Below are 24425 nucleotides of genomic sequence, written 5' to 3' on the forward strand. Positions count from 1 at the left end.
GGACCGTGAACTTTCATGACGCTAGTCCTTGCGAGCTGAAAGTTTCACTTGTTCTTGTTTTTATGTTGTGAACTGTTCATAATTTATCAAAATATGTGTGGCCCCATTTTCCGGGACTGTCCTTGGAGCAAGGGACTTTTCTGCGAAGGTGTGTGTTTTGCTGTCGGTATGGAGGAGCATGAAAACGGGGAGGAGTGTAGTGAAACTGGGACTAGTCCGCCAGAGTTGTCTTCTTTGTCGGGATTCCGTAGTCATTCGGGCAACTCCGGGTGTCTCCGTGGTTCTGACAGGAAGGCGATGAGTTTTGTGTTTGCATCCAACCAACCCAGACGTGCTCGTCTTTACTGAGATATATTGTGAACCATATCTGCTCACCAGTCTACTTAGACCATTTGGTGAGTATATATTTATATTCAGTGACCATATATTGTGCTTGACAACACGTGAGTTCACTATAATATCTTCCGAAGATCAAATCGACCTCTTCGTGAGATAAAATGACCTCTCTTCGTTAGTTCGATGAAGGTCCCACTTCTGACGCCAGTTGTTGTGCCAAGATGGTGTGTTAAATGTTATGAAATAACAAAATAAGTCGCAGAACTTAGTTCACGTTTAATCGCGCCAAACTCTACAGCAACAACGGTAGTAAAATGTCACACAGCAAATACCATATCAAATACCTTGACCAAGCTCAATAGGTCCTACGGAAGTCGAAATGTCAATCTAAAAGAAATGCTTTGATGATGTATAGCTCTAAGTACATAGTATTTTTAACAAGTGTTTAAGTGTTTATCACAATTGATTTAATCAACAAATACATTCCAATACTAATTCTATTATATAATATATTATAATAATAGATGTAGAATATAACTTACCTGATCGCTGATATTTGTTTCCTGCCGAAGCTGCACTACGAACACTACGAACTGCAAAACGTTAGGCTTTAACTTAGGCTTAAGTAAAATGTAGGTGTGATTTGATTGGTTACAAGTAAGAGACTAGTAATTCGTATTGCTTCACAGGACCAAGTCCTTTGATATTATCACAAATTTCTATTGTATAGAATATAATAAGATTGTATACCTGTAATCCTTGTGTCATTGCTACTATGTATACGTGGCCTATTGTTACAACGCTGGTATGTCGTATGTCGATACTGTAATATCAATAAAACCTTGAAACTGTTAACCATTTTAAAAATGCTTTTTGTTCAATTGTCAATCGTTCTTGAAAAAACAGTTGATCAGTGTCATTGATCGAGTCATATTTAGAACTTTATTTTTAACATCCGAAACATAGATTTGGACTGACGACAGAACTATTGGGGTAGAACACTTCAGGATTGAATCTTGATTTGGTCGATTTGATGGGGTCATGAATTGAGTTGTTCTTGAGACAAATTTAATGAACTGCTTTGAATCTTGATTTGGTCGATTTCATGGGGTCATGAATTGAGTTGTTCTTGAGACAAATTTAATGAACTGCGAAGAGTGCTTGTTTGGTGTCGTTCGCGAATACAGTTGTAGGTCACGTGGTGTACAGATATAGTGTAGAAGATACAGGTGTGTCGCTGTGAACACCTGAGGATAGAGTGAATGCGAGTGTGACGAAGCACGTTCTTTTTATAGCAGCGGTGGCTTGGTTGTATCCACGCATAACAAAAAACAAAAATGTCTGCCCGTCCTTAGATACGACACTACCATAACTGGGGAATGTCTCGGAAACGATTTTTGGAAATCTGTTCATGTAATTTTTCTTTTAATTTCAATTGGATGCTTTTTAACTTGCACTGTCAGCTTTAAGCAAAATACCGCACTGATAGTGAGAAATCCCAAACAGTTAAATATAGCCCGATGGCCCTGGTGTTATGTATACACATACCATCAACAAACCAGGTATTTTATTGAAAAAAGCAGGTGTAACGTATACATGTATATAAATTGTCTAGCCATCACGCGATATGATATATAGCTAGCGATATCACTGATAAAATCTAATTACAATATGTGTTGTAATGTTGTTGGCACATTGATTTAAACGGAAACTAAAATAAGATATTAACGACGTAGTTGAAATTCAGTAATTGTACTGTAAAATCTTTTGCTAGACTGTTTCTTTGGATGAACTGACCGTTCTATACGGTATCTTTTGAATATGTGTCATATCGTTTTAATTGAAAAACATATTGTTCCCATACTCCCATTCCACAGTTTAACATGTGCTTCGGTTTACTTTGATTTACTTGCTTTCCTCTGGATTTTCACCATTTCGGCCCGTAGCATTACTGACGAGTCCCAGAACGACAACTTATTAGATCACTGACAAGTCTTAGAAGGACAAAACAGCTGTGTGTTGTCCCTAACATCGATATAACTAATGACGAGCAAGTTTTAAAAGGGTTACACAGCTGTATGATGTCCTTAGCATCACTGACGAGTCCTAAATGGACCAAATTATTAAATCACTGACAAGTCTTAGAAGGACAATACAGCTGTGTGTTTCCCCTAACATATATATTATGAACGAGCGAGTTTTTTTTAAAGGGTGAAACAGCTGTATGGTGTCCCTATGGAGTAATAACATGAGTAGATCTGACACAAACGCCAATGTTTAAGTTAGATACAAATTTTGGTTAATTCCTGGTAAGTTTTCCAAGGACAACTATTAACGTATTTCATTATTGTATCTTCATTAAAAAACAACTTTTACCTAACAATATCACGATGTGCATATAATCGATTAGGCAGGGGGAAATCAAATTATTCGATGAATATTAGTAAATATAAACATTCTATAAATACCAAGCGATTATTAATACCAAAGTGTAACATGACAGTTGATTTCTCTGACCCAGAATTAACGTTATATGTGAAGTACAAAACAGCAGTTAGAGTGCTCATTTACGTATTCTTATACTTATACAAACTGATGAAATTACGTATATTGATATCAACAAGACTGTATCTATCCTGGAGATGACTCAGAGATTCATAACAGACTTGAGACAGAACAAGTATTGGTCCGACTTCTCGCTTATATGTTGTCTAACATGATGACAACACAACAGTGAATGTCTATGAGCATTCAGCTAAAAGTAAAAATCACTCAAGTTTTTTCTTTATTTTAATTATTGTGTTTTTGATAGTCATATCAATACCAATTATATGACATATTTATGGATCGACGGAAACTTTCCATCTCTGGACGGGAGCAAGCTGTCTCGACCCAAGAGGAAACATGTGGCCACAGCTCCAGCACCAGCGCCCGAGATGTGCAAGGACGTACGCCTGCAGACAGACTCGTCTCTGTTTGTCTTCCGGGGAGACGCCAACTCAGGTAAGCTGGATGAGACGGGTGCGGACATGGATTCGGACAAGTTGGATCTTACGTCTGATACCCCTACACCATCTAATCAGGAGAGCATGGACTTGTCAGAACCTGTGTCGTCATTGCCATCAGAGCCGATGTCGAGGGGTGAAATGGTGAATTTTGAAGTTTCATCGTCAGGTCCTCCACCTCATTCTGGGACTTTGTGTCTGATGCCTACACCAGTGATACCTAGGACGGGAGCCCAACCGTGTCGTCCGCACCATGGAAGTGGCGTGGGTGTTTCTGGACCCCCTCAGAGGAACGTCAAACGACTGTCGGGAAAGAGGACTCTGTCTGTTACCGGGTCAACGGATTCGCCACTGTGCAAGGTCGCCAGACATCAGCCCCCAGCCCAACAGCCCAAGACCGTACCACTCTACTGCCCTCTGTCTGGATGTACGTCTAAGGACAGGCGAAACGCTATGCCGTAACCAAGCACTTACCAATGGTGTTTTCCGACGTCAGTTCTAACGTCCCCAACCAGATAGAGGCTTTGAAATCATTGGTTCGCCTAGCATATGGCAGGAAAATAATTCTCCCGGCAGTTGTGGACCAAGTCAATGAGTCGAGGATGATTCCGGAAGGGAGAGTCCTGGATCCTTGTCACCTCGAAGTCTTCCGGCAAGCTTATAGTTTGTTGGGAGTCCAAGAGCCTACAGAGTTCTCTCTACATCCTGTGAACTCTCCTGCTGTGTTACTGTTCTGGAGATGTCTGATCGCTATGTTTGACGTCTGTACGCCGGCGCAACGAACAGAGTTTTACAACTTTAGAGTTGTCCTACTAACAGTGGAACCACCTTTCGAGGAAGCAGCCGCAACAGCACTGCATCCCAGAGTCGTCGGCCGAAGCTGATTTACCTCCAGGTCTGGAAGAGTTCTTCGTTGTGGATGAAGTCAATTCCGATGACGAGGAGACGGCGTTGCCTACCCTTAGCGCGCCCAGCAGCCCTGACGTCATCGACAGTCATTTCCACCTTGACAGGACCAGCCGCCAGATCTGGGGAAAGAGCAGTGGACATACCGTCGAGGATTTGCAGGCCTATAGCTATTCGGATGCCGTGGCGGAGACTCCAAGCATTCCAGTGAATGTTGTCGGAGGCATTGTTGTGTTCAGCGAACCCAACACATACCCCCCTGTGGACTTTGAGTCGCATGGACTATGGAGGGTAGCAGTGGGTGTCCATCCCAAACACTATGAGACACTCACCGTTGAGCGGAACATTTGTCTCCAACGTCTGCTGGATCATCCCAAGGTAGTGGCTCTAGGAGAGTGTGGCCTAAGCCGGACCATACCCATCTCGAGATGGTCGCGTCAGGAGGAGGTCTTTGTTAAACTCCTGAGGATGGCTCGGCCTGATCAACCCCTAGTGCTACACTTAAGAGGACTCAAGGGAGATAGCCATGGCACGGATGTGTACAGATCCGCTCTGGGTATGGTGGAGGATGTATGCGCAAGTGAGCAGAGGATTCATGTTCACTGTTTCATGGGAAAGAGCGATATTGTCAGGGCGTGGCTGCGGAAGTTTCCGAACACGTATTTCGGTGTAACTGCTGCTGTCCGCGTTTTCGACAACCCGCAACTGGAAGGACTCAAGGCCATCCCGTGGAACAGGTTGCTGCTAGAGACCGATTCTTCCTACTTTCCCCGTGGGAAGGCACGGGTTGGTACACCAGCGTATATTTGGGAGACAGCGGCTGTAGTAGCAGCACATCTGGACGCTCGGACACCCGAAATCCTGGAGTGTGCGACCGCCAATGCCCGAGAGCTGTACAAGTTATAGGGACCGTGAACTTTCATGACGCTAGTCCTTGCGAGCTGAAAGTTTCACTTGTTCTTGTTTTTATGTTGTGAACTGTTCATAATTTATCAAAATATGTGTGGCCACATTTTCCGGGACTGTCCTTGGAGCAAGGGACTTTTCTGCGAAGGTGTGTGTTTTGCTGTCGGTATGGAGGAGCATGAAAACGGGGAGGAGTGTAGTGAAACTGGGACTAGTCCGCCAGAGTTGTCTTCTTTGTCGGGATTCCGTAGTCATTCGGGCAACTCCGGGTGTCTCCGTGGTTCTGACAGGAAGGCGATGAGTTTTGTGTTTGCATCCAACCAACCCAGACGTGCTCGTCTTTACTGAGATATATTGTGAACCATATCTGCTCACCAGTCTACTTAGACCATTTGGTGAGTATATATTTATATTCAGTGACCATATATTGTGCTTGACAACACGTGAGTTCACTATAATATCTTTCGAAGATCAAATCGACCTCTTCGTGAGATAAAATGACCTCTCTTCGTTAGTTCGATGAAGGTCCCACTTCTGACGCCAGTTGTTGTGCCAAGATGGTGTGTTAAATGTTATGAAATAACAAAATAAGTCGCAGAACTTAGTTCACGTTTAATCGCGCCAAACTCTACAGCAACAACGGAAGTAGCATGTCACACAGCAAATACAAAACACGGAGAGCCGGGTCAAAATGTCCGGAATGTCACTAATATTAGACCCGGGTAGAAAATATCCGGAAACGTCTGTACAACAATATACACAAAGTGAAACTAGTATCCGGAACGAAACAGAACATATTTCTTGAATGATCTTTCCGTTCTGACTCGGTACAATTTCGTCCATAGCTGTTGCTACTGATTATACAGTACACGATATCGAAGAATCATGATGTCTACTCTCATTTAAATACAATACGAAGGGAACATTTGGATTGGGTGTACATTATTTTGTGGCCTTGGGATTTTAAAACAAACAATTTCCAGGACAAACAATGCAGTTATTCATTTTGTTCGAAAGTGTAGTAATTGCCATGCAACATTTCAATGTAATTAATTCCAATTATCTTCTGCTCTGGTTCGTATATTGTTTTTCTTATATATATATTCGTTATAATTATATTTGATACAATATACTTCAATATGAAAGGAAAGCAGTCCAAGCTTACATAAGGCATCTCAATATTCCGTTGGTCACGCTGAAAATGATAAGTAATATACAACGAAAATATTATTCACTATATTGACCAAGGGGATCAACTCTGGTACATCTATAATATACATAGGACGTAGTATGTGGAAAATAGACTTTTAACCTCCTATAACTATAAAAGTATGCAATATTTTGTAAAAGTAAATGTTGAAATACTTCAACCTTTTAACAGTTCTAGGTCAAAGTCTCATAAAAAAGATTCACCAGCAGATGTCATATGTGCCTTTTGGCTTGCCTTGGTCATTACTGCGAGAAGTTCGGCAACAAAGTGGACAATCCATGAGTTTGATATCATACTCCAAATCCATTGTATCACCAATGGTACATCTATCAATTCCGGTCCTGTATGGATACAAGTCTGTCGATCTTCTTGGTGTTTGTAAAGAATGAGAGTGACACTGTATGTTCTTTCATCTTTGTAGAGATCGCTATTACTATTGCGTCACATACTGGAGAATTGGCGGGCTGTCTCTGTGGTGTGGGAGGTTGAAGTGTGTTCGATCTTATCCTTCCGTTCGGGGATACTTCCATTGTACAGAAAAGTTTATATTTTTTTCACTTTTGTGGACTATAGGCAGTTTCAGGTCGTTTTGGATGAAAAGGACGAGCAATATCTATAATGAAAAAGAAGTAAAAGCTGTACTGAAATAGTGAACGACAGTTACATAACATAAATCAGGATAAAACAAAACACATAAGAAAAGTGAATAAATGTGTGAAACATCATCCATAATCTTGGAATTACATTTACACTAGCTCCCTGTAAATCGTGGTTGATATGTGTAAATACAATTACATTGTAGATATATATAAAATGAAGTTTTAAATTACCAAAAATGTTCGATTTAGATCATAACAGACGAATCCTTCAACGAACCATTCACCTACATTACAACTCGAAATGTTGCCTGTTCTCCTTCGCTGTCCTCAAAAGTAGTAGTCTACTTATCATGGTTTTACACACAGCAAATTGTTTTTGTTTGATATTGCGTGCACAAATGATATCATGATTGAACTGAAAAAAAACCCAACACGATACTGATCTGCATGGATTATGTAAATTATAAGATTTTAACTATCATAATAAGGGCAACAATATTGAATTTCATTTTCCCCTACAATATAATAAAAGTGGTTAGATGATTGTACTAGTTATCTGTAGAAAGTGAATCAGTTTACGAAATACTTGCGAAATGTATTGTAAACAGGTCGATTGAACGGTATTACTCTCTCTCTCTCCTTTATCAAGTCATTATCAGGTTAACATTCTATTTCTAAGGATGATTAGCCCGCAAGATTTACATTAATTATACAATTAACAGATAATAAGCCTATTTGAATTCATGAATCAAACCTTTCAACATTATATTATATATGTATTATTGATGAATTACACGCAACTGATGATTGGGCTCTAAAACAGCAGATATATAGATCAACACTCATTCATTAAAATAAGTAATACCTTGAACTATAGCATTTTTGACAGTTTTCCAACTTTGTCAGGTTCTTTTGTCATTTGATTTAGCAATATGTCCTCATTGAACCGAATGAGTATGACGAGAAATAATTTTTGACAGTTTTCCAACTACGTCATATATAAGTATATTTGCAGGAGGTAGACACATTTACAATTATCGTTACTTATGTTATATAATTGACCGTATAAGGAAAGCAAGAAAACACTTGTAAAGATATCATAAACAAACATAATTCCCAGTAAATATCCATGTGTGAGGAAAATCAAACCTACTTTAGACAAAAATGTCCATCATGCCATCATGCTTGGTTTGATCAATTTGAACATTTACTGACGCAATATTCCCAAAAGTGATATCCCTGGATCTCTTCCAGAAATAGTTGATGAAACGTTTACGCTAATATATTAAACTATTCAATTATACAAACATACATGTGATGTTCCCTCTCCGTTATAAACTGTCAATTTAATACGTGTGCTGTTCTCTCTCGTTATAAACTGTCAATTTAATACATGTGCTGTTCTCTCTCGTTATAAACCGTAACTTAAATACATGTGCTGTTCTCTCTCCTTTATAAACTGTAAATTTAATACATGTGCTGTTCTCTCTCCTTTATAAACTGTCAATTTAATACACGTGCTGTTCTCTCTCCGTTATAAACTGTAATTTTAATACATGTGCTGGTCTCTCTCCTTTATAAACTGTAAATTTAATACATGTGCTGTTCTCTCTCCTTTATAAACTGTCAATTTAATACATGTGCTGTTCTCTCTCCGTTATAAACTGTAAATTTAATACATGTGCTGTTCTTTCTCCGTTATAAACTGTAAATTTAATACATGTGCTGTTCTTTCTCCGTTATAAACTGTAATTTTAATACATGTGCTGTTCTCTCTCCGTTATAAACTGTAACTTTATTACATGTGCTGTTCTCTCTCCGTTATAAACTGTAAATTTAACACATGTGCTGTTCTCTCTCGTTATAAACTGTCAATTTAATACATGTGCTGTTCTCTGTCCGTTATAAACTGTCAATTTAATACATGTGCTGTTCTCTCTCCGTTATAAACTGTCAATTTAATACACGTGCTGTTCTCTCTCGTTATAAACTGTCAATTTAATACATGTGCTGTTCTCTCTCGTTATAAACTGTCAATTTAATACATGTCCTGTTCTCTCTCCGTTATAAACTGTAAATTTAATACCTGTGCTGTTCTCTCTCCTTTATAAACTGTAACTTTAATACATGTCCTGTTCTCTCTCCGTTATAAACTGTAAATTTAATACATGTCCTGTTCTCTCTCCGTTAGTAAACTGTAAATTTAATACATGTGCTGTTCTCTCTCCTTCATAAACTGTCAATTTAATACATGTGTTGTTCTCTCTCCGTTATAAACTGTACCACATGGATATTTACTTGGAATTATGTTTGTTTATGATATCTTTACAAGTGTTTTCTTCCTTTCCTTAGATGTTCAATTATGTAACATAAGTAACGATAATTGCAAATGTGTCTACCACCTGCAAATATACTTCTCAATTACATCTACGTGTTATGATTATCCTCACACTAACAAAGCAATTAAAACAGCATTTGGTAAACTATATGCAAACAGATATTGATATCAATACTCATTCGAATCCCAACAGTGAAAATAAGAGACCTCTGGAAATATAGTATTTTGGACAGTTTTCCACATATGACAGGTTCTTTCGTCATATGACTTATTGCACGAATTAAGTTAGGAGAGAAATGATATCTGAATACCTGGGATTTTAATTCTCTTCCAGTTCTTGTTTTCTACCATTTTCGTTTTGGCGCTGTATTTGAGTAATAACATTTTTCATGGACATGAGTAGATCTGACACAAAGGACTATATTTAAGTCAGATACACATTTTTGTTTGTATCACCACGTGGACTTTATTAATTAGACCGGAGATAATCAGATTATTCAATGAACAATAGTAAATATACCAAGCGATTATTGATACCAAAGTGTGACATGACATTAGTTGATTTCTGTGACGTAACACGAGCAGTTAGAATGCTCATTTATGTTTACTCATACAAACTGATGAATATGTTGTCTAACACTCCTACTTTATTTGAGTTCGGAAAATATTCTGAGATCAAAGAAAGAATAATAAAAACCACATCGAATACTTAGCTTGACATTTATTACAGATACAATGTACTTTGCACAAATTAACAAATAGTTTAAATTATACAACAATTCATTAAAACAATATAATAATTTTACCAACCCATAATATTAGAAGGTGGCGATTCTTTAAAGGGACATTCCTTCGTTCGGACATCAGAAGCATGCACAATTTCTATTGATGAAGTAATGTCCAAACGATGATGATACGAGTGTTTGTACCTACATGTAATGAAACTAACGCCGAAATGTAGAGGACAAAAGCGTATCGCATACAAATACTGTATGTCTTTGCGGTAATGAGTGATAGTTCGGGTCGAATTGGTAATTATCAGGACATAATACTCGAAGAATGTGGTTTATTTTGAGAGTAAATCTGTCGTATTAATGTAAAGATGGCTATTTTCTCGTCATTATCGGTATTCCTTTTAAAGTAGAAGAGTAAGTAATGCTTTTTCGCTTAAAACTCCCCAAAATTTACCAATTGGATAAAACAACCTCCTTGTAATTGAAGATGTCACTGGAAGTACGATCAACATTTACTAACAATGATATAAGGTTATGGTTAGCATTTTAAATCATGCAAATAACTATTTCTGTTTTTCTGTCAACATTTGCACAGTTGAAATATCTTCCCAAGATTTACCGCAAGGGTTTAGTAATGACTTTCCAGAGTGATACCTTTGTTCCTTTCCGCATCGTTTTTACCCTCAAGATAGCAGACTTAGATGTAACATTTTAAAAATACTTCTCTATTGATTGTATTGGAACTATTCTGCCAGGAAGGAACACGAGTGAAAGGAAATCAAATAATGTTCTGGCTTTAACACATATAGATGGGGATTGTAGTGCACGATGTGTGGTTTTATTCTGTTAAATCCTTAATTGAGGATTTCAAGTGACCGGCATTGCTATTCGATCGCTGTAATCATGATAACTGTCAGCTCATTTTTAATTCTTTAAAACACTGAGGAAGTCGCTCGATCATTTTCAGATTAACCAATTTAAATCGCGAGATTTCAGTTGTATTAAACGTTGGATCACACAGAATGCGTCTTTTTGTTTGTTTTTTTTTATTTTGTTTTTTGTTGTTTTTACTTTTTGACCTCAGATTTTTGCGAAATATTATGGCGAAACAAGGTTAGACGAACATTAGATTTTTGCAGAGAGACTGTCCCAGGTTAAAGGTCAAGTTGTGCGATGTCATCCATTATGTTGGCATATGTTACTATGATTGGTTTCACTTCCTCTTCCAGGAATCTGCTTACCTGTAAAATACCATAAACAACAGTTAGTCTAATATGTCTTGTTTTTATGGGTTTAACGAGACATCAACAGCCAGTCATATGGGAACGGGTGTCAAGGAGACATCAACAGCCGGGTCATATGGGAACGGATGTCATATGGGAACGGATGTCATATGGGAACGGATGTCAATGAGATACCAACAGCCGGGTCATATGGGAACGGGTATCCAGGAGACATCAACAGCCGGGTCATAAAGGAACGGGTGTCAAGGAGACATCAACAGCTGGGTCATATGGGAACGGGTGTCAATGAGATACCAACAGCTGGATCATATGGGAACGGGTGTCAAGGAGGGCATTAAAGAAGAAAAGAAATCACGGAAAGACAGAATAGAGGAAAGAAGTGAAAAAAACAGAAAGAACAATCAAATATAAAGATCTCAAGTATTGCAATGTGAGCAGCGGATCTTAGAAGACAGCGGAGAATATTTGGAGTCTAATCACTGGACTCCCCAATGACCAAGTAACAAAAGACAAAGGAGAAACCACCCACAACTCTGCATAGGGCTCTCATAATCATTCGCCACTTACGATAAGCATGCATTTCTTTCGTCGCTCATGCATGGGTTAAGTCTGGAGTGATAATTTTCTATATTACACGTATCAATCTTGAATATGTGGCTGATCTTACTTACAACAAATGAATGTCTACCAAATTAAGATTTTTGTTTGGCATCTATCCGTATCGATGTCTTTGAACAAAACCGCTCTAACCAACGTACCATGATTCGAATCCGCCACCACTAACACCCCGGGTTTCCGGGGTTCATTCTCACCTTACGACCACCTCAAAATTACGACCACCCCGCTATTACGGGCACTTGTTTTCAGTCCCGATTTTTTCTCTATATATCTTTGTACATCAAGGGGTTCAAACCCACTCCAACCAACACACCGGGTTTGCGGGTTCATACCCAATCTCAAAAACATAAATGGGTTCAAACCTGCTCCCAGCAACACAGCGGGGTTCAAATCAAAATATCGGACTCAACTTACCGTGGTTTAAACCATCTCCTATGTATTATCTAAGATCTTCAAATTATGTCCACCACTTTACCTGGTTTGGAGCTCGGCCAATGAAATTCTTGGGATCTAATAGGTCATCGAGGTCGTGGTAAATAGGTTGGAAATATGAAGATTTTCTAATCCGTTCCAGAAAGTCGTTTTCACCACCATATTGCTTTATTTCAATTCCGGACTCTTGGGATATAGCGTGAATTTTCTCTTGACATTCCTGCCAGTATATGATTATTTGTAATTAGTATATAACAATAAAATGATGTCGTTTCATTAAATGCTCACTTATTTCAGTAGTTTTCCTTAATTTTACGTATATATATAAAGCTAAACATTGCAGGCCTGCTGAAGTACGGGCCCGAGGATTCCAACCCGCAGTCAATATACCTGGATACATACAATACATATACAGATACATATGACCCTGGATTGGGAACTTGTGATACAATATCCTAACAGATGCGATTGGTGTAATTTTAGTAAGAATGGCATTTAAGAGATGCAATGTCTTGAGAGCGTCAGAAGGTTTTATGTAAAATGTAATGATATCAAAATACCATTGAGTATGCCATATCCCTTTAAAACAATAACACCGGAAGAGCAAAGCAAATAACCGGAAGACTAACCTGTTTGTTCGCACCAGCCTTGACCATTGCCTTTAGGATCACGTCAGTCGCCATAAATGGTAATTCCTGTCTGATTCGTCTTTCTATTACCTTTCAAAACAAATAAAAACTTTTATTCAACTCTGATAAAAAATTCGGTCAGAAATCTGTTTTTATTTTTTTTTTAATTTCTTTACAATTAAAGAGACAACGAATTATGTGAAGTTACATGTTTTGGTGTCGGGGAAAACGGCTTTCTGTCAGCAAGGTGTTGTTCAACATTGGTTAGACCTTTGTATCAAACTTTGACAATAATTTTCCACAGGTGTCCATCTTAATGCTACATTGGCATATTGATAAATGCAGCACATAATATTAGTTTATGAAAATGAAAATTGGTTGGACATATATGACAAGTATACAGATGATACGATACGTATTGCATTATGATCTACAAGAGTTACCTCCCTTTGTCCAATTCTATATATTGACAAGCATGACACATGATAAAACAACGAATATAGACCCCCCCCCCCCCCCCCCCCTAATGTTATAGTCAAGAAAATTCTTTTTACACTCATTTTAGTTACAATTGTAGTACAAATTGTTACATAACACTGATGTGTCCTCACGTTTGGGTAGACCACCAATCCATCCGAGATGTTGTGGAGAGTACTGAGAACTATGTCTGCCGTGAGGAAGGCTTCTGCCAAACAAACTCTCCTGGAATAAGGGAAAGCTCACTGATAAATACAAAACACACCTTCTTCAAAACTGTCTAACATCCGCATTACGCATTACTAAGTAAAGCATAATATATTCCTTCAATGAAATTTTCTAATCCCCGCATTACGTAACAAGGGCCCGTTGGAGGGCCACAACATACACCCGGCGCAATATTTGACACTTGGAAGGAGGTAGTTTTACAGGTTGCAATGATCCGGCTCATCAAGATGTATATTTGTGTCAAGTATTGAGAGCCTGGGTCGAGTAGTACTGGAGTTATGGTGCGACAAGTAAAATCATTAAAGGGGAAATAACTCCACAAATACGGGGATAAGGGGCATAATTTCGGTATGCGACACTCCGGCTCATCAATATGTATATTTGTGTCAAGTATGGAGAGCCTGGGTCGAGTAGTACTGGAGTTATGGTCCGGACAAGTAAAATCATCAAAGGGGAATTACTCCACAAATACGGGGGTAAGGGGCATGATTTTGGTATGCGACACTCTGGCTCATCATCAAGATGTATATTTGTATCAAGTATCGAGAGCCTGGGTCGAGTAGTATTGGAGTTATGGTCCGGACAACATATGTGCCCGCCCACCAATATGATAACATAATACTTTCGTCGGGCGTATAAAAAGGTAAGATCACTGGTTAATACAAAATATACATTCTTCAAAACTGTCTAACATCCGCATTACATAGAAAGGAAATATCACTGGTTAAAACAACATAGATACCTTTATTGAACCCTTCTCATCCCTGCATTACTGAGAAAGATAATGCGTCTTTAAACCGTCAAACGGACGTTATGCAGTTTTTTTCCGATACAAAATTAATAAAAGTTTGATTGAAGTCGTCGTAATATGGAATCGACTCATATACTGACATTACCTTGATCATTTAAAGTTTTGACATTTGTTCTGAAACATGCGGTACTGATCTTGTCTAAATTTAATACATGTATAAACAAATATGGAACCAGCAGCACATCCGTAACAAGTTAATTAATTCGTGATTTTGTTTTGTATGCATTTAGCCTTTATGATAACTATTGGTTTACAGTTAAACTACGCTCTTACCATTATTTATCAAGTTTATGCTCGCGTCATGCGTCATTGGACAAAGTGTTAAAGTATTGCCCAGAAGTATATTCCGGTTTAGGGATATCCTGGCAGCGGAGGCAAACATGTTTTTGTTTCTAGGAAACAGATTCTCATTTCTATTTCAGGAAGAAACCCGATATGAAGATAAGATTGGCCCTACACTGGACGTTTATCTTAATGCCTTGTTTCAGTAATGAAACAAGAAAATAATTTTGAAATTGTTTCACGGACTCCCATCCAGTCCTCGACTTAAAAATTGACACACTTAAGTTCTTTTATGCACATTGCATGATATGATAATCGGTTTGAACTTGACTGAGGCACTCAGAAAGGATTGTATATTGTATGTTGCTGAATATTAGCAAATGCATAAGCAAAATCTTGTCGGACCTAATATACTTAGGAAAATATTCTACCTTGCTGAAATATCTCTATAATTTAAAGATATTGAATCTGTATATTAAGCCCCCAGCTTTTGTTCCCATGACACAACGATAGTACACTGACACTTAGCAATAGATCCCAAGATGACCAACCCAAACGATCATTCGTTTGCATTGAAATAAACAATGGCTAAAAAGGTCACGTACGAATTTGATTTTCCACAAACCTGCCAGCATCAACAGTACAAATACGTAGCCCTTGAAACCTCATGCACGAGAAAAACACCTGTTTTTGTACAATTACAAAACAAAACAAACAAATAAACAAACAACTACAAACAGAACAGGAACTGTAAGAACACTCCTCATGCATCTGCAAAGTTCCTTCAAATAGAATGATCGTCAATAATCTGAGTTATTCCCAAGGAGAAGATATTCATCATATGGAGTTATTTATCTTGTGAAGTGTAAATTATGCATGAATAGCATAACAGACCTATTAGCACTGTCATCAAGTGTCCGTTCCATCCATTGAACAGACGCTGTCATTAGCGGGTCCTGGACCAGACACATCAGGTGACGCGCCAAGGCACAGCAACGCTCACTCCTCATAGGGTTACGTTTGTACGGTACACCACTAGACCCTGTCAATATTGTATACAATCACAACATCAACATTTAACAGGATGTGAACTTATTAACTTAATAAAAATGTGACGTAATAAAAAAACACGGATGATTTATGAGATCAATAAATTTGTAAAATTGATTTTTCAGCGACTGATTTGTGGCCGCCTATCAAATTAAACATCAAAGCCGATGCATTATTTATTAGAGAAAATCAACTCACGGCTGTAATGCCAGTAACAATGAACGTTCTTCGGTCACGAAATAACAATCAATATGTATTTCGCCAGATAAAAAGTTCAACGGATTGTCATTGGCAATAACATTACATAATTGTGTCAGCTAGACATTTTATACAGCATATGTACATAATACACTAAAAATTCATATGATAACGGCTCATGTATTCCCCTGTAGCACAGGGGCTTGGCACGATTTTCCAAATGATGGTCCATATATATATATGTATTATGGTGTCAACTTGACACCATAATACATATATATATGGACCATCATTTGGAAAATCGTGCCAAGCCCCCGTGTCCTGTAGTTCAGTAGGCGTCCTCATTCAGATCATGCTCGGGTTTGCTATTTTGAAGGGAAAAACCCGAGGAGTTCCGGATGTAGGCGTCCTGTAACCCGAAATGCAGTTTAATGCTTGTTTTTCTACTGACAATTATTTTGCTTGCGCCAAGTCATCGTCAGGCGCTAATCAGTTAAATTTTGGAACGCGCTGAAATAAAAGCTCAAACATATGAACGCTGACATTACATGTATCGGGCATTATTCCTTCCACGAGTTGTTTATATCACAAATCAGTCAATGGAATAACAGCCCAGTACAGAAACATGAATAATAACAAAGAAATATACAAGTTACCTGTTTGTTCCTTGTCAAAGGGTTCCTCTACCTCTTTGAAGCTCGCCAGTAACCGAATGTCCGTACATATCTACAAAAGTTTAATATATCATAGTCAATGGACACGTTTAGCACATGTCAACTTTCAATGTGTTATTCACTAGTGTGGATTTTGTCAAGTCATTTAGCAGCTTCTTACTGCCTTTTATGGTTAATGTCGAGACAGTAAGGCAGATTTCAAAATATTACGTTAAAGAAGAACAGATCACGTGTTTTAAGCAAATAAATGAAATGTATTTATTCAAGAACTAGATTAAGCATTTATTAGTGTTAGTGTTGATCATAGAAGACTACCAAAAGTCAACCAATTGCAGAATTGGGTGTGGTTTGGTTTGTATTGTTTAACGTCCTGTCAAAAATACTGCCATTGAAGGACAGCCTCCCTGTATGACAAATACATGCGTGTAGTATCTGCGTGTGTTTTCGAATGCTTTGGTATGTTTGTGTTTGTCGTTAAGTGATAAAGTGGAGCTAATGTCGACTTTTTACTGCTACCTCATTAAGCATTATACCGAAGACACCCAGCAGGATACTCCGTCCCACTCGGCCACATTATACTGACTGTGTGAACTAGTCGTCCAACTTGAAGCGCATATCATACTGACGCGCAGATCAGTGTCCCCATTCCTGATATACTGAGAGTAGAAACCACCATTTTGATAGACCCTAGTATGTCTCGGTCACGGACAGAATCTAAAGGCTTCCTCACATGGATGAAGCAGTGTCAAGGGAGATATTTGAAAGAATATAATTGTTTAGAATGACGAGAAAAAGATAATATCCCAAATTTAGTCGCCTCTTACGACCATGCAATTATGACGGCGGTTATTGCGCTCTGCCAGCATGCTAGAATTGCAGATTTAGTCGATGTCTTCTGCCTAAGGGACATTCAAAAGAAAACAAATCTGCTTCCCCAAAGCAAACTCCAATAAGCTTTTATTTCTTTGTGATCATTGTACTGTTCTATTGGTATCATTTACACTTCTTTCCTGTTGGTGTCCAGCCCCACAATACCCACAATACCCCACTATAACGACTATACCCCCGTTCCCAAATGACCCCATCTTTCGGCGTCCCCTCCCCACTGGACACCAGTTCTCATATGACCACTTCTGTCGTCGTCCCCTTCCCGCTAGACACCAGTTCACATATGACCCCGTCCTTTGGCGTCCCCTCCCCACTAGACACTAGTTCACACATTATACCCTGTAGCTGTAATATCCTCCCTTGACTATCGTCATCACATGTTCCTGCCATGTACAAACTAATAACCTCTGCCTTACCTTGTGCACAGTAGATCCCATACTGGCTAACGTACTCAGACAGTCCACGTCCACCTTTCTGCTGTATGTCTGACCACAGATCATGAAATGTCTAAAACATATGATAATCATTACGTATGGAATTTGGAAAAAACACATCCGATATTAATTGTTATGTTGAAATTGCAACCACTCACCAAAGTGGGGATATTTTCCTTTTTGTTTTAACAATTTGTGAACACTTTTCATAAGATATTGAGCTGAGTCCTTCCCGTCGACGGAAATATTTCCCTGTGTTCATGCTCTAGTAATTTTTATTGGATATTTTGGTAGGTTCTCCTCGTTATTGAATTCCTTACATTATCAAAATAAAGGAGGAACATACTTACTTTACAAAACCAGCAGCTTCCGTTACTAATTTATCTAATATTTCAACCTGCAACGTTAAATATGACACCATTTTTTAAATGCACGCTTCATTTTTAATGACAGCTGTCGAGTAAACCTTCGTTATACCGCCATAATCTGTGCATTGAAACCTTAAACATTTACACTGGCAATATCTTATCACTTTGAGGCTATATTCGAAGGAAGATATCCTTCGAAATATAATGCTTTAGTTGGATATTGATATATTGAAATAAGAAATAATGTAAATACAATTAAACTGGATAGGGGAATGCTGTCAATATACTTTCACTTTGAGGCCGCAGCCCACATTCGGAAGAAAATGCCATTCGAAATGTAATACAATAAGAAATAATGTATATACTTAAACTGCATAGGGGATCATTCCATTTAGTTGTATGAAAAGAATAGCATTTATCCATGCAGAATTGAATACAAATATAATTATCTTAATATACATGTCTATGTGAACATATAAAAAAATATTAGTGTGCATGTTTTAGTTGCCATTTATCGAACTTCGAATTTTATCCCAAAAAAAGAAAGAAAAATCCCACAGTATTAATAAAAAATAAAGATTAAATTATAATGCTATTAATGTTAAAAATCTATATATCCTAAGGGAGAGGGGTTGTATAGGCATACCCTGTTGTCCAATTCACGTTAGATTTAACTTATCAAATAATTTTGAAATGAAAATCCATGCAAAGTAGAGCCTACCTTTTCATCGTTGCCGTCAAACAGGGATAGAAAGCTTGCCTGTGTGCCTGTTGTCCCCTTAACTCCCCTAAACCGGATGTTGTTCCGTACTGTCTCCAAGTTCCGAACGTCCATTAAAAGGTCTTGTACCCAAATACACGCTCTTTTCCCCACAGTGGTGAGTTGGGCCGGTCTGGAAAATTACAGTGAGTTCTTTTGTAAAATTCCATAGATTGATAATTGTTTTAGAAATGAAAGACAAATAAGTAAATAGGATTACGGTGACGTCACGAAAAGATGCTATTCCATATCGGGTAGTCATCAGAAAGAAAAACATTGGTTCAATACTTCAGGGGAAATATCTCAATGAAAGTTTCTTTACCTTATCACATTGAAACGTTAACCTACATTGTACTTACCATTCTACCCATTCCTACAACCTTCGTTGGCAATCGGAAATCTTCGACCTTCCCCGCAAACAAATATTCTCGTTTACGGAAAGTGTCGAGGATTCCCGATTGCATGGTAAATGAAATCAATGTCAAAAGAAATATAAGTATTTTTGATATGAACCAATGGCGGATATCAGCGAATTACAATATGATATATAAAAAGTGTATACTTACTGTAGATGAGTATAAGATAGGCACGGTTGACCTTTGTACTCTTTGGCAAAGACAGACAGCCTTTGTATACACCGGGCCAGCTATGTATAAACACCATACATCGAGATACGGTTAATATGTTATTGTAGATTAAAACATAATCGACTAAAATATTGGATCATTCATGCTAGCGCATGTTCACAGGTATTCATCACGAATTTCCGTTCCACAGTCCATGTCCGTATTTATGGACCGTGGCTTGGAAATTCGTGCCAAGTCCTGATAAATGTGTTTGGATATGCATTGAACATGTCTCACTCAACATTATGTACTTTTTTTACATTATCTCATCAATGTATACATTTATTGTGTATATTTAGTACATAATCAATTAGCATTTTTTCGTACTACATGATTCTTAATTTACAATTGAAAAGATATTTCCTCAAATTTCTTTTTCATTTTTCATTAAGGGACTAATTGAAACGCGACAAAAATATTGAGCGTGTTCGGGAAATTACCTTAACATTACCTTGTTGCTAAAAACATTATATACATAGCAAGGTTACGAAAATAAGCTTTTCACTATTTGTAGCCGTTTAACATACTAGTAACTCGTCTGAAGAAAAAGGAAAGAGAGATGGCTATTTGCTGTCTTCTAATATGCCATGATTCCTAATGAAGCAAACTCGTATACCGTATCATTTAATCTAGATGTCGCCATCGAACAGTAGATTATTATTTAAATGTGTATAAGGTGAATGTTCGCTTTATTTATAGGGACCACATAATATCTGGCAAAGAGTTTTAACGAAGCCAGTCTCGCGCAATCATATGGCCGGGATAAACCTTCATCTCATTTTTATTAATATTTATTTATCTTTTTCAATTCCTTTTTGTTCCGACCTTATCAAAACTCCTTCTAATGACTTAAAATCAGTGACAATGCCCACATCTAATACAGATCCCCTAAACATAGCGGAATTGAAGGGTCACTGGACCATAGACTTTATGCGAATTATTGGGTAAACTTATAGATTCTGCTTGGAGCGAAATTTTATTTCTATGTTTGGCTTAATTCTTATCGATTATGAAATGTACGCAAATATGTCAACCCTTTAGTACAAAATAACGCAAACTATGTGACGAAATAGGACCGTGCGAACGTTGGTAACTTGATGTAGCTAGATCTATATAGAATTCCACAAATTGAATATCATTGTTCCATATATGCCAAATTAAAATGTACAATTTCTATTTGGACACGTTTGTACACTATTTTTTATTCCAAAGCAGCATTATAGTCCTAACGTGTTCGGGATATCTCTCTTACCCCATTTTATATAAGATACATCACGTGTTTCCTGTTAATTTTCCCTGTAAGAATGTGGAATGAAATAAAACGTGTCATTCTGAAATGCAATGTCATATAATCTAAAAAAAAAAAAAAAAAAGATAAGAAAAAAAATCTGTAATCGTTGTCCTACTTACTTTGGGTAATAAAATGTCGAAGCCATCTCTCATGACTATCAAGTCCTACAATTTAAAACACATGATGAGGAAATAATCGTTTTAGTTGGTTATCTATTGCTTAAAAGAGAGAATTACCAGTGTTCACAAGTAAATATCTACTTAATGGGTTAAAATGCGTGTGTTGTAAAAACGAGAAAAAGTATAAGGTTTTAAACATTTAAATGTAATTAACAGCCTATTGCTTAATCAAACAGTGAAAGAAAATGAAGTGGGTTTTAACCTGTTCCTCGCCTCAATCGACATATCGTCGTCATACGCCCTCTGTTGTTGCAAATATGCAACATTTTAGCAAACCAAATATTCACGAATCAAATTAAACATATGGTTAAACCGTATTTATTATATATGTTTCCTATCTGATAAATTAGGATCTTTAGCTTTGTAATACGCACAGTGTTGTCTCCAACGTAGGCGGAAGTGGCGCCCAAATGTATTATGGGAGCGGCAGAAGGACAGCACGCGCCGAACGTATATACGTGCGCCATGACATCATGACGTACTCGTTTCTCTTCCTGTGTGGCTCTTTCGAAGTCAATGTTATTGATGTTTTGTTCCATTTGTGAAATCTGTTCCTCTGTAATATCTAGTCCCAGGTTCTGTTAACAGATTAAAGTACTTGAAAAGATTTTACAAAAGGCATACAAGTAAATAGCACTCTGAGATGTGAATTTATTGATAGAGTATAAGCCGGCAAATGACACTAGAATTTCACCGTCAAATGTTTTACAAGTCTGTATATTTTGAAAGAATATAAGTTACGTGGGTGTATTCTGAATAGGTGTCATAATTAACAACGATTTCAACGTGGCATACGGTGTAACGGAAAATCTCGTTCATTAGATCTAGATAAGTATATACTTTACATTGCAAGCACGAGTGATGTTGAGATGTCATTGAAGCAAAACCTTATAGAACAAAATACATCGACAGACATAATTAGTTCGTTAGTATTGATTATATATATTTATTTCGATAGTATCTTCGGGAATGGAACGATGAAACTACCAGATATAAAAACAAATAAAAAATGTATCGATCTATATTTCAATAATAAAATATATGAAGCATAGAACCATGATTTATTTAAAAGTTTTTTATAAAAGAGTATACACGTGGTATGTGGTATATGGAACGTTTTACGGTCGGCACCAGGATATGTCCTTGTGAGATATGAATATAGACCTGCTGTTATGCCTGTTGGTTCCAATGACACTACCCCGTTTCTCATTATTAAAGCCTGACATTACTTAGAGTTGACCTAGATTTACATTGCGGTCGTCGTCGATGAAGGAGACGGTTACATTCCCAGAAAAACTGGTGTCATTTTGTAATTTTTTAAATGACCTCGAGTTTTTTTAATTACTGAGTTCGAAGTGCCATTTCGTTTATATTTATGAATTTTGTTTGTTTATAATACTTCTTTCAAGAATCAAAACAAATCTTACGAAGTACCTAATATTACGTTATATGTTAAACTTATAATATTTCATAGTCCAGTAGATCTATATGGATTTTTATGTACATAGTTTATAAAGCTTGCAATGGGAACTATTCAGAATAAGGTATAAAAATCCAGTGCATAGAAAGTCGAATGCTGTGCTGATGGCAAATACATATTTGGTGTCGAAAGACACAAGCTGAGGAAGATTGTGTCCAAAAGTTATTGTTCGCCATCATGGACTCAAAAATCCTTTGATGATATGAAGACGACATTTCTATTATTTTGGATTGCCTAGAGGCTTCCTTGTAACTACCCCGGTTCTCATTTAGAAGTAGGACATTGCTTGAATTGGTCTATATTTATTGATACGACAGCATGGGGTACTTATCATTCCGAAACACCTGGTCTCCTCTCCTAGTTTTCCTCATCTACATCTCTGTCTCCAATCTTAATCAATAATTAAATGTATGTTCATTATCCTTTGAACAAAATTTTCTGTAGATGTGCAGTCATATACATTCAATTTTCATCAAGATCGGGATAAATCATGAATTTCTTCATCATGAATATGAAAATTTGATTATCATTCCTTGATTGATTCGTGATAATTACAATTTGGGGTAAGAACAATAGCTGATACTCGCAAGTACACGTAAAAATTGCATGTTAGCCATTGTGTTCTTCCGAGCCGTTTAAAATTTAAACCTACACAAATAGCGACCATGGGGAACTTACATATATGCAAAATAATTATTATGCTGTTTTCGCTCTTCTCTCTGATTGACTAATTTATTGATCGGAATATTTCTTTCTCAGCACTTGAGGACAAGAAATGGCTAAATTATTGCTTAATATGTATGATTGGGTGGCTTGAACAGAAAGCCCGTCCAAATAAACAATTTAAATTGCATCAGCATTTATATTTTTGATGGGTTTTCGATGTTGAATACTTGAAACATATAATTTCATATCAACATCATTAGTGGACCCCCCTTATATACAAAAACCCAATATGACTTACGTGTTCAGCTGTCGCCAACCACGTCCAAAGTCTTCGCCATGTGGAAAACTTCTTCATTTCGCTGAAGTTGTACGCCATCTCTGGGCTAGCGTACCGGGAAACAAGTGGTGATCGGTACTTTAGATGTTCGGGAGGAACATTGTTCATGTCCATGGAGGCATTTACGTCCACTCTGCTGTTACTCGAAAGTCGACTTGTGTAAGTCTGGCGAACTCTCGGGGAATCCATTATTTCTGGTAAATACGGCAATTTAGAATGTATCGAAAATGCTACATACACCTGAAATGTTTGCACCTGGTATAACGGTCCTGTGACTCTCTAGACCGGGTCTGTTGTCCCGTGCTCAGTATATATACATTATTGATTCCCTCGTCACCGCTAATCAGCATATCGTTACATCTCTCTTCCCATGGGAAACAGGTAGGCTGACTGTCAACTGGAGTATAAATTAATCCTTGCTCTAAAACATCTCTCTATGATATAATTATTTATCGCCAAAGAGTAAACAATAATTTAATTTCCTGTTGCCCAAACAATAATTAAATTGGTTGAATGACACGCTTCATTGGATTTTATCCTAGCTGAAAATGACGTGGAATCGGTTTTATTCTTAAAGTGTTAACAGTGCCAATTAGCGGTAGAAGAAGTCAGCGTGTCAATATCCAATTAAGAGATAATTGGAAATGCCCTGTTTACTTAAGTGTCGGGTAGGATCTACGTTAGTGTGTTCAATATGTATCAGGAATAACAGAGTGGGA

General features: G+C 37.5%; 1 protein-coding gene across 1 annotated transcript; it reads right to left on the reverse strand.

Annotated features, from left to right (window-relative positions):
• Positions 1-10003: 10003 nt before the first annotated feature.
• Positions 10004-24073, reverse strand: LOC117319136 (adenylosuccinate lyase-like). Its single transcript, XM_033873985.1, has 13 exons — positions 23668-24073; positions 21598-21801; positions 21164-21208; positions 19694-19773; positions 19089-19260; positions 18350-18396; positions 17982-18072; positions 16660-16729; positions 15650-15797; positions 13569-13659; positions 12958-13047; positions 12372-12548; positions 10004-11275 (listed from the first exon to the last, which is right to left on the reverse strand). Exons 1-13 carry the CDS (start codon positions 23893-23895, stop codon positions 11189-11191), a joined length of 1530 nt encoding a protein of 509 aa, XP_033729876.1. The 5' UTR covers positions 23896-24073; the 3' UTR covers positions 10004-11188.
• Positions 24074-24425: the final 352 nt, after the last annotated feature.

This window comes from Pecten maximus, unplaced genomic scaffold (assembly GCF_902652985.1).
Source record: "Pecten maximus unplaced genomic scaffold, xPecMax1.1, whole genome shotgun sequence".
NCBI lineage: Eukaryota > Metazoa > Mollusca > Bivalvia > Pectinida > Pectinidae > Pecten > Pecten maximus.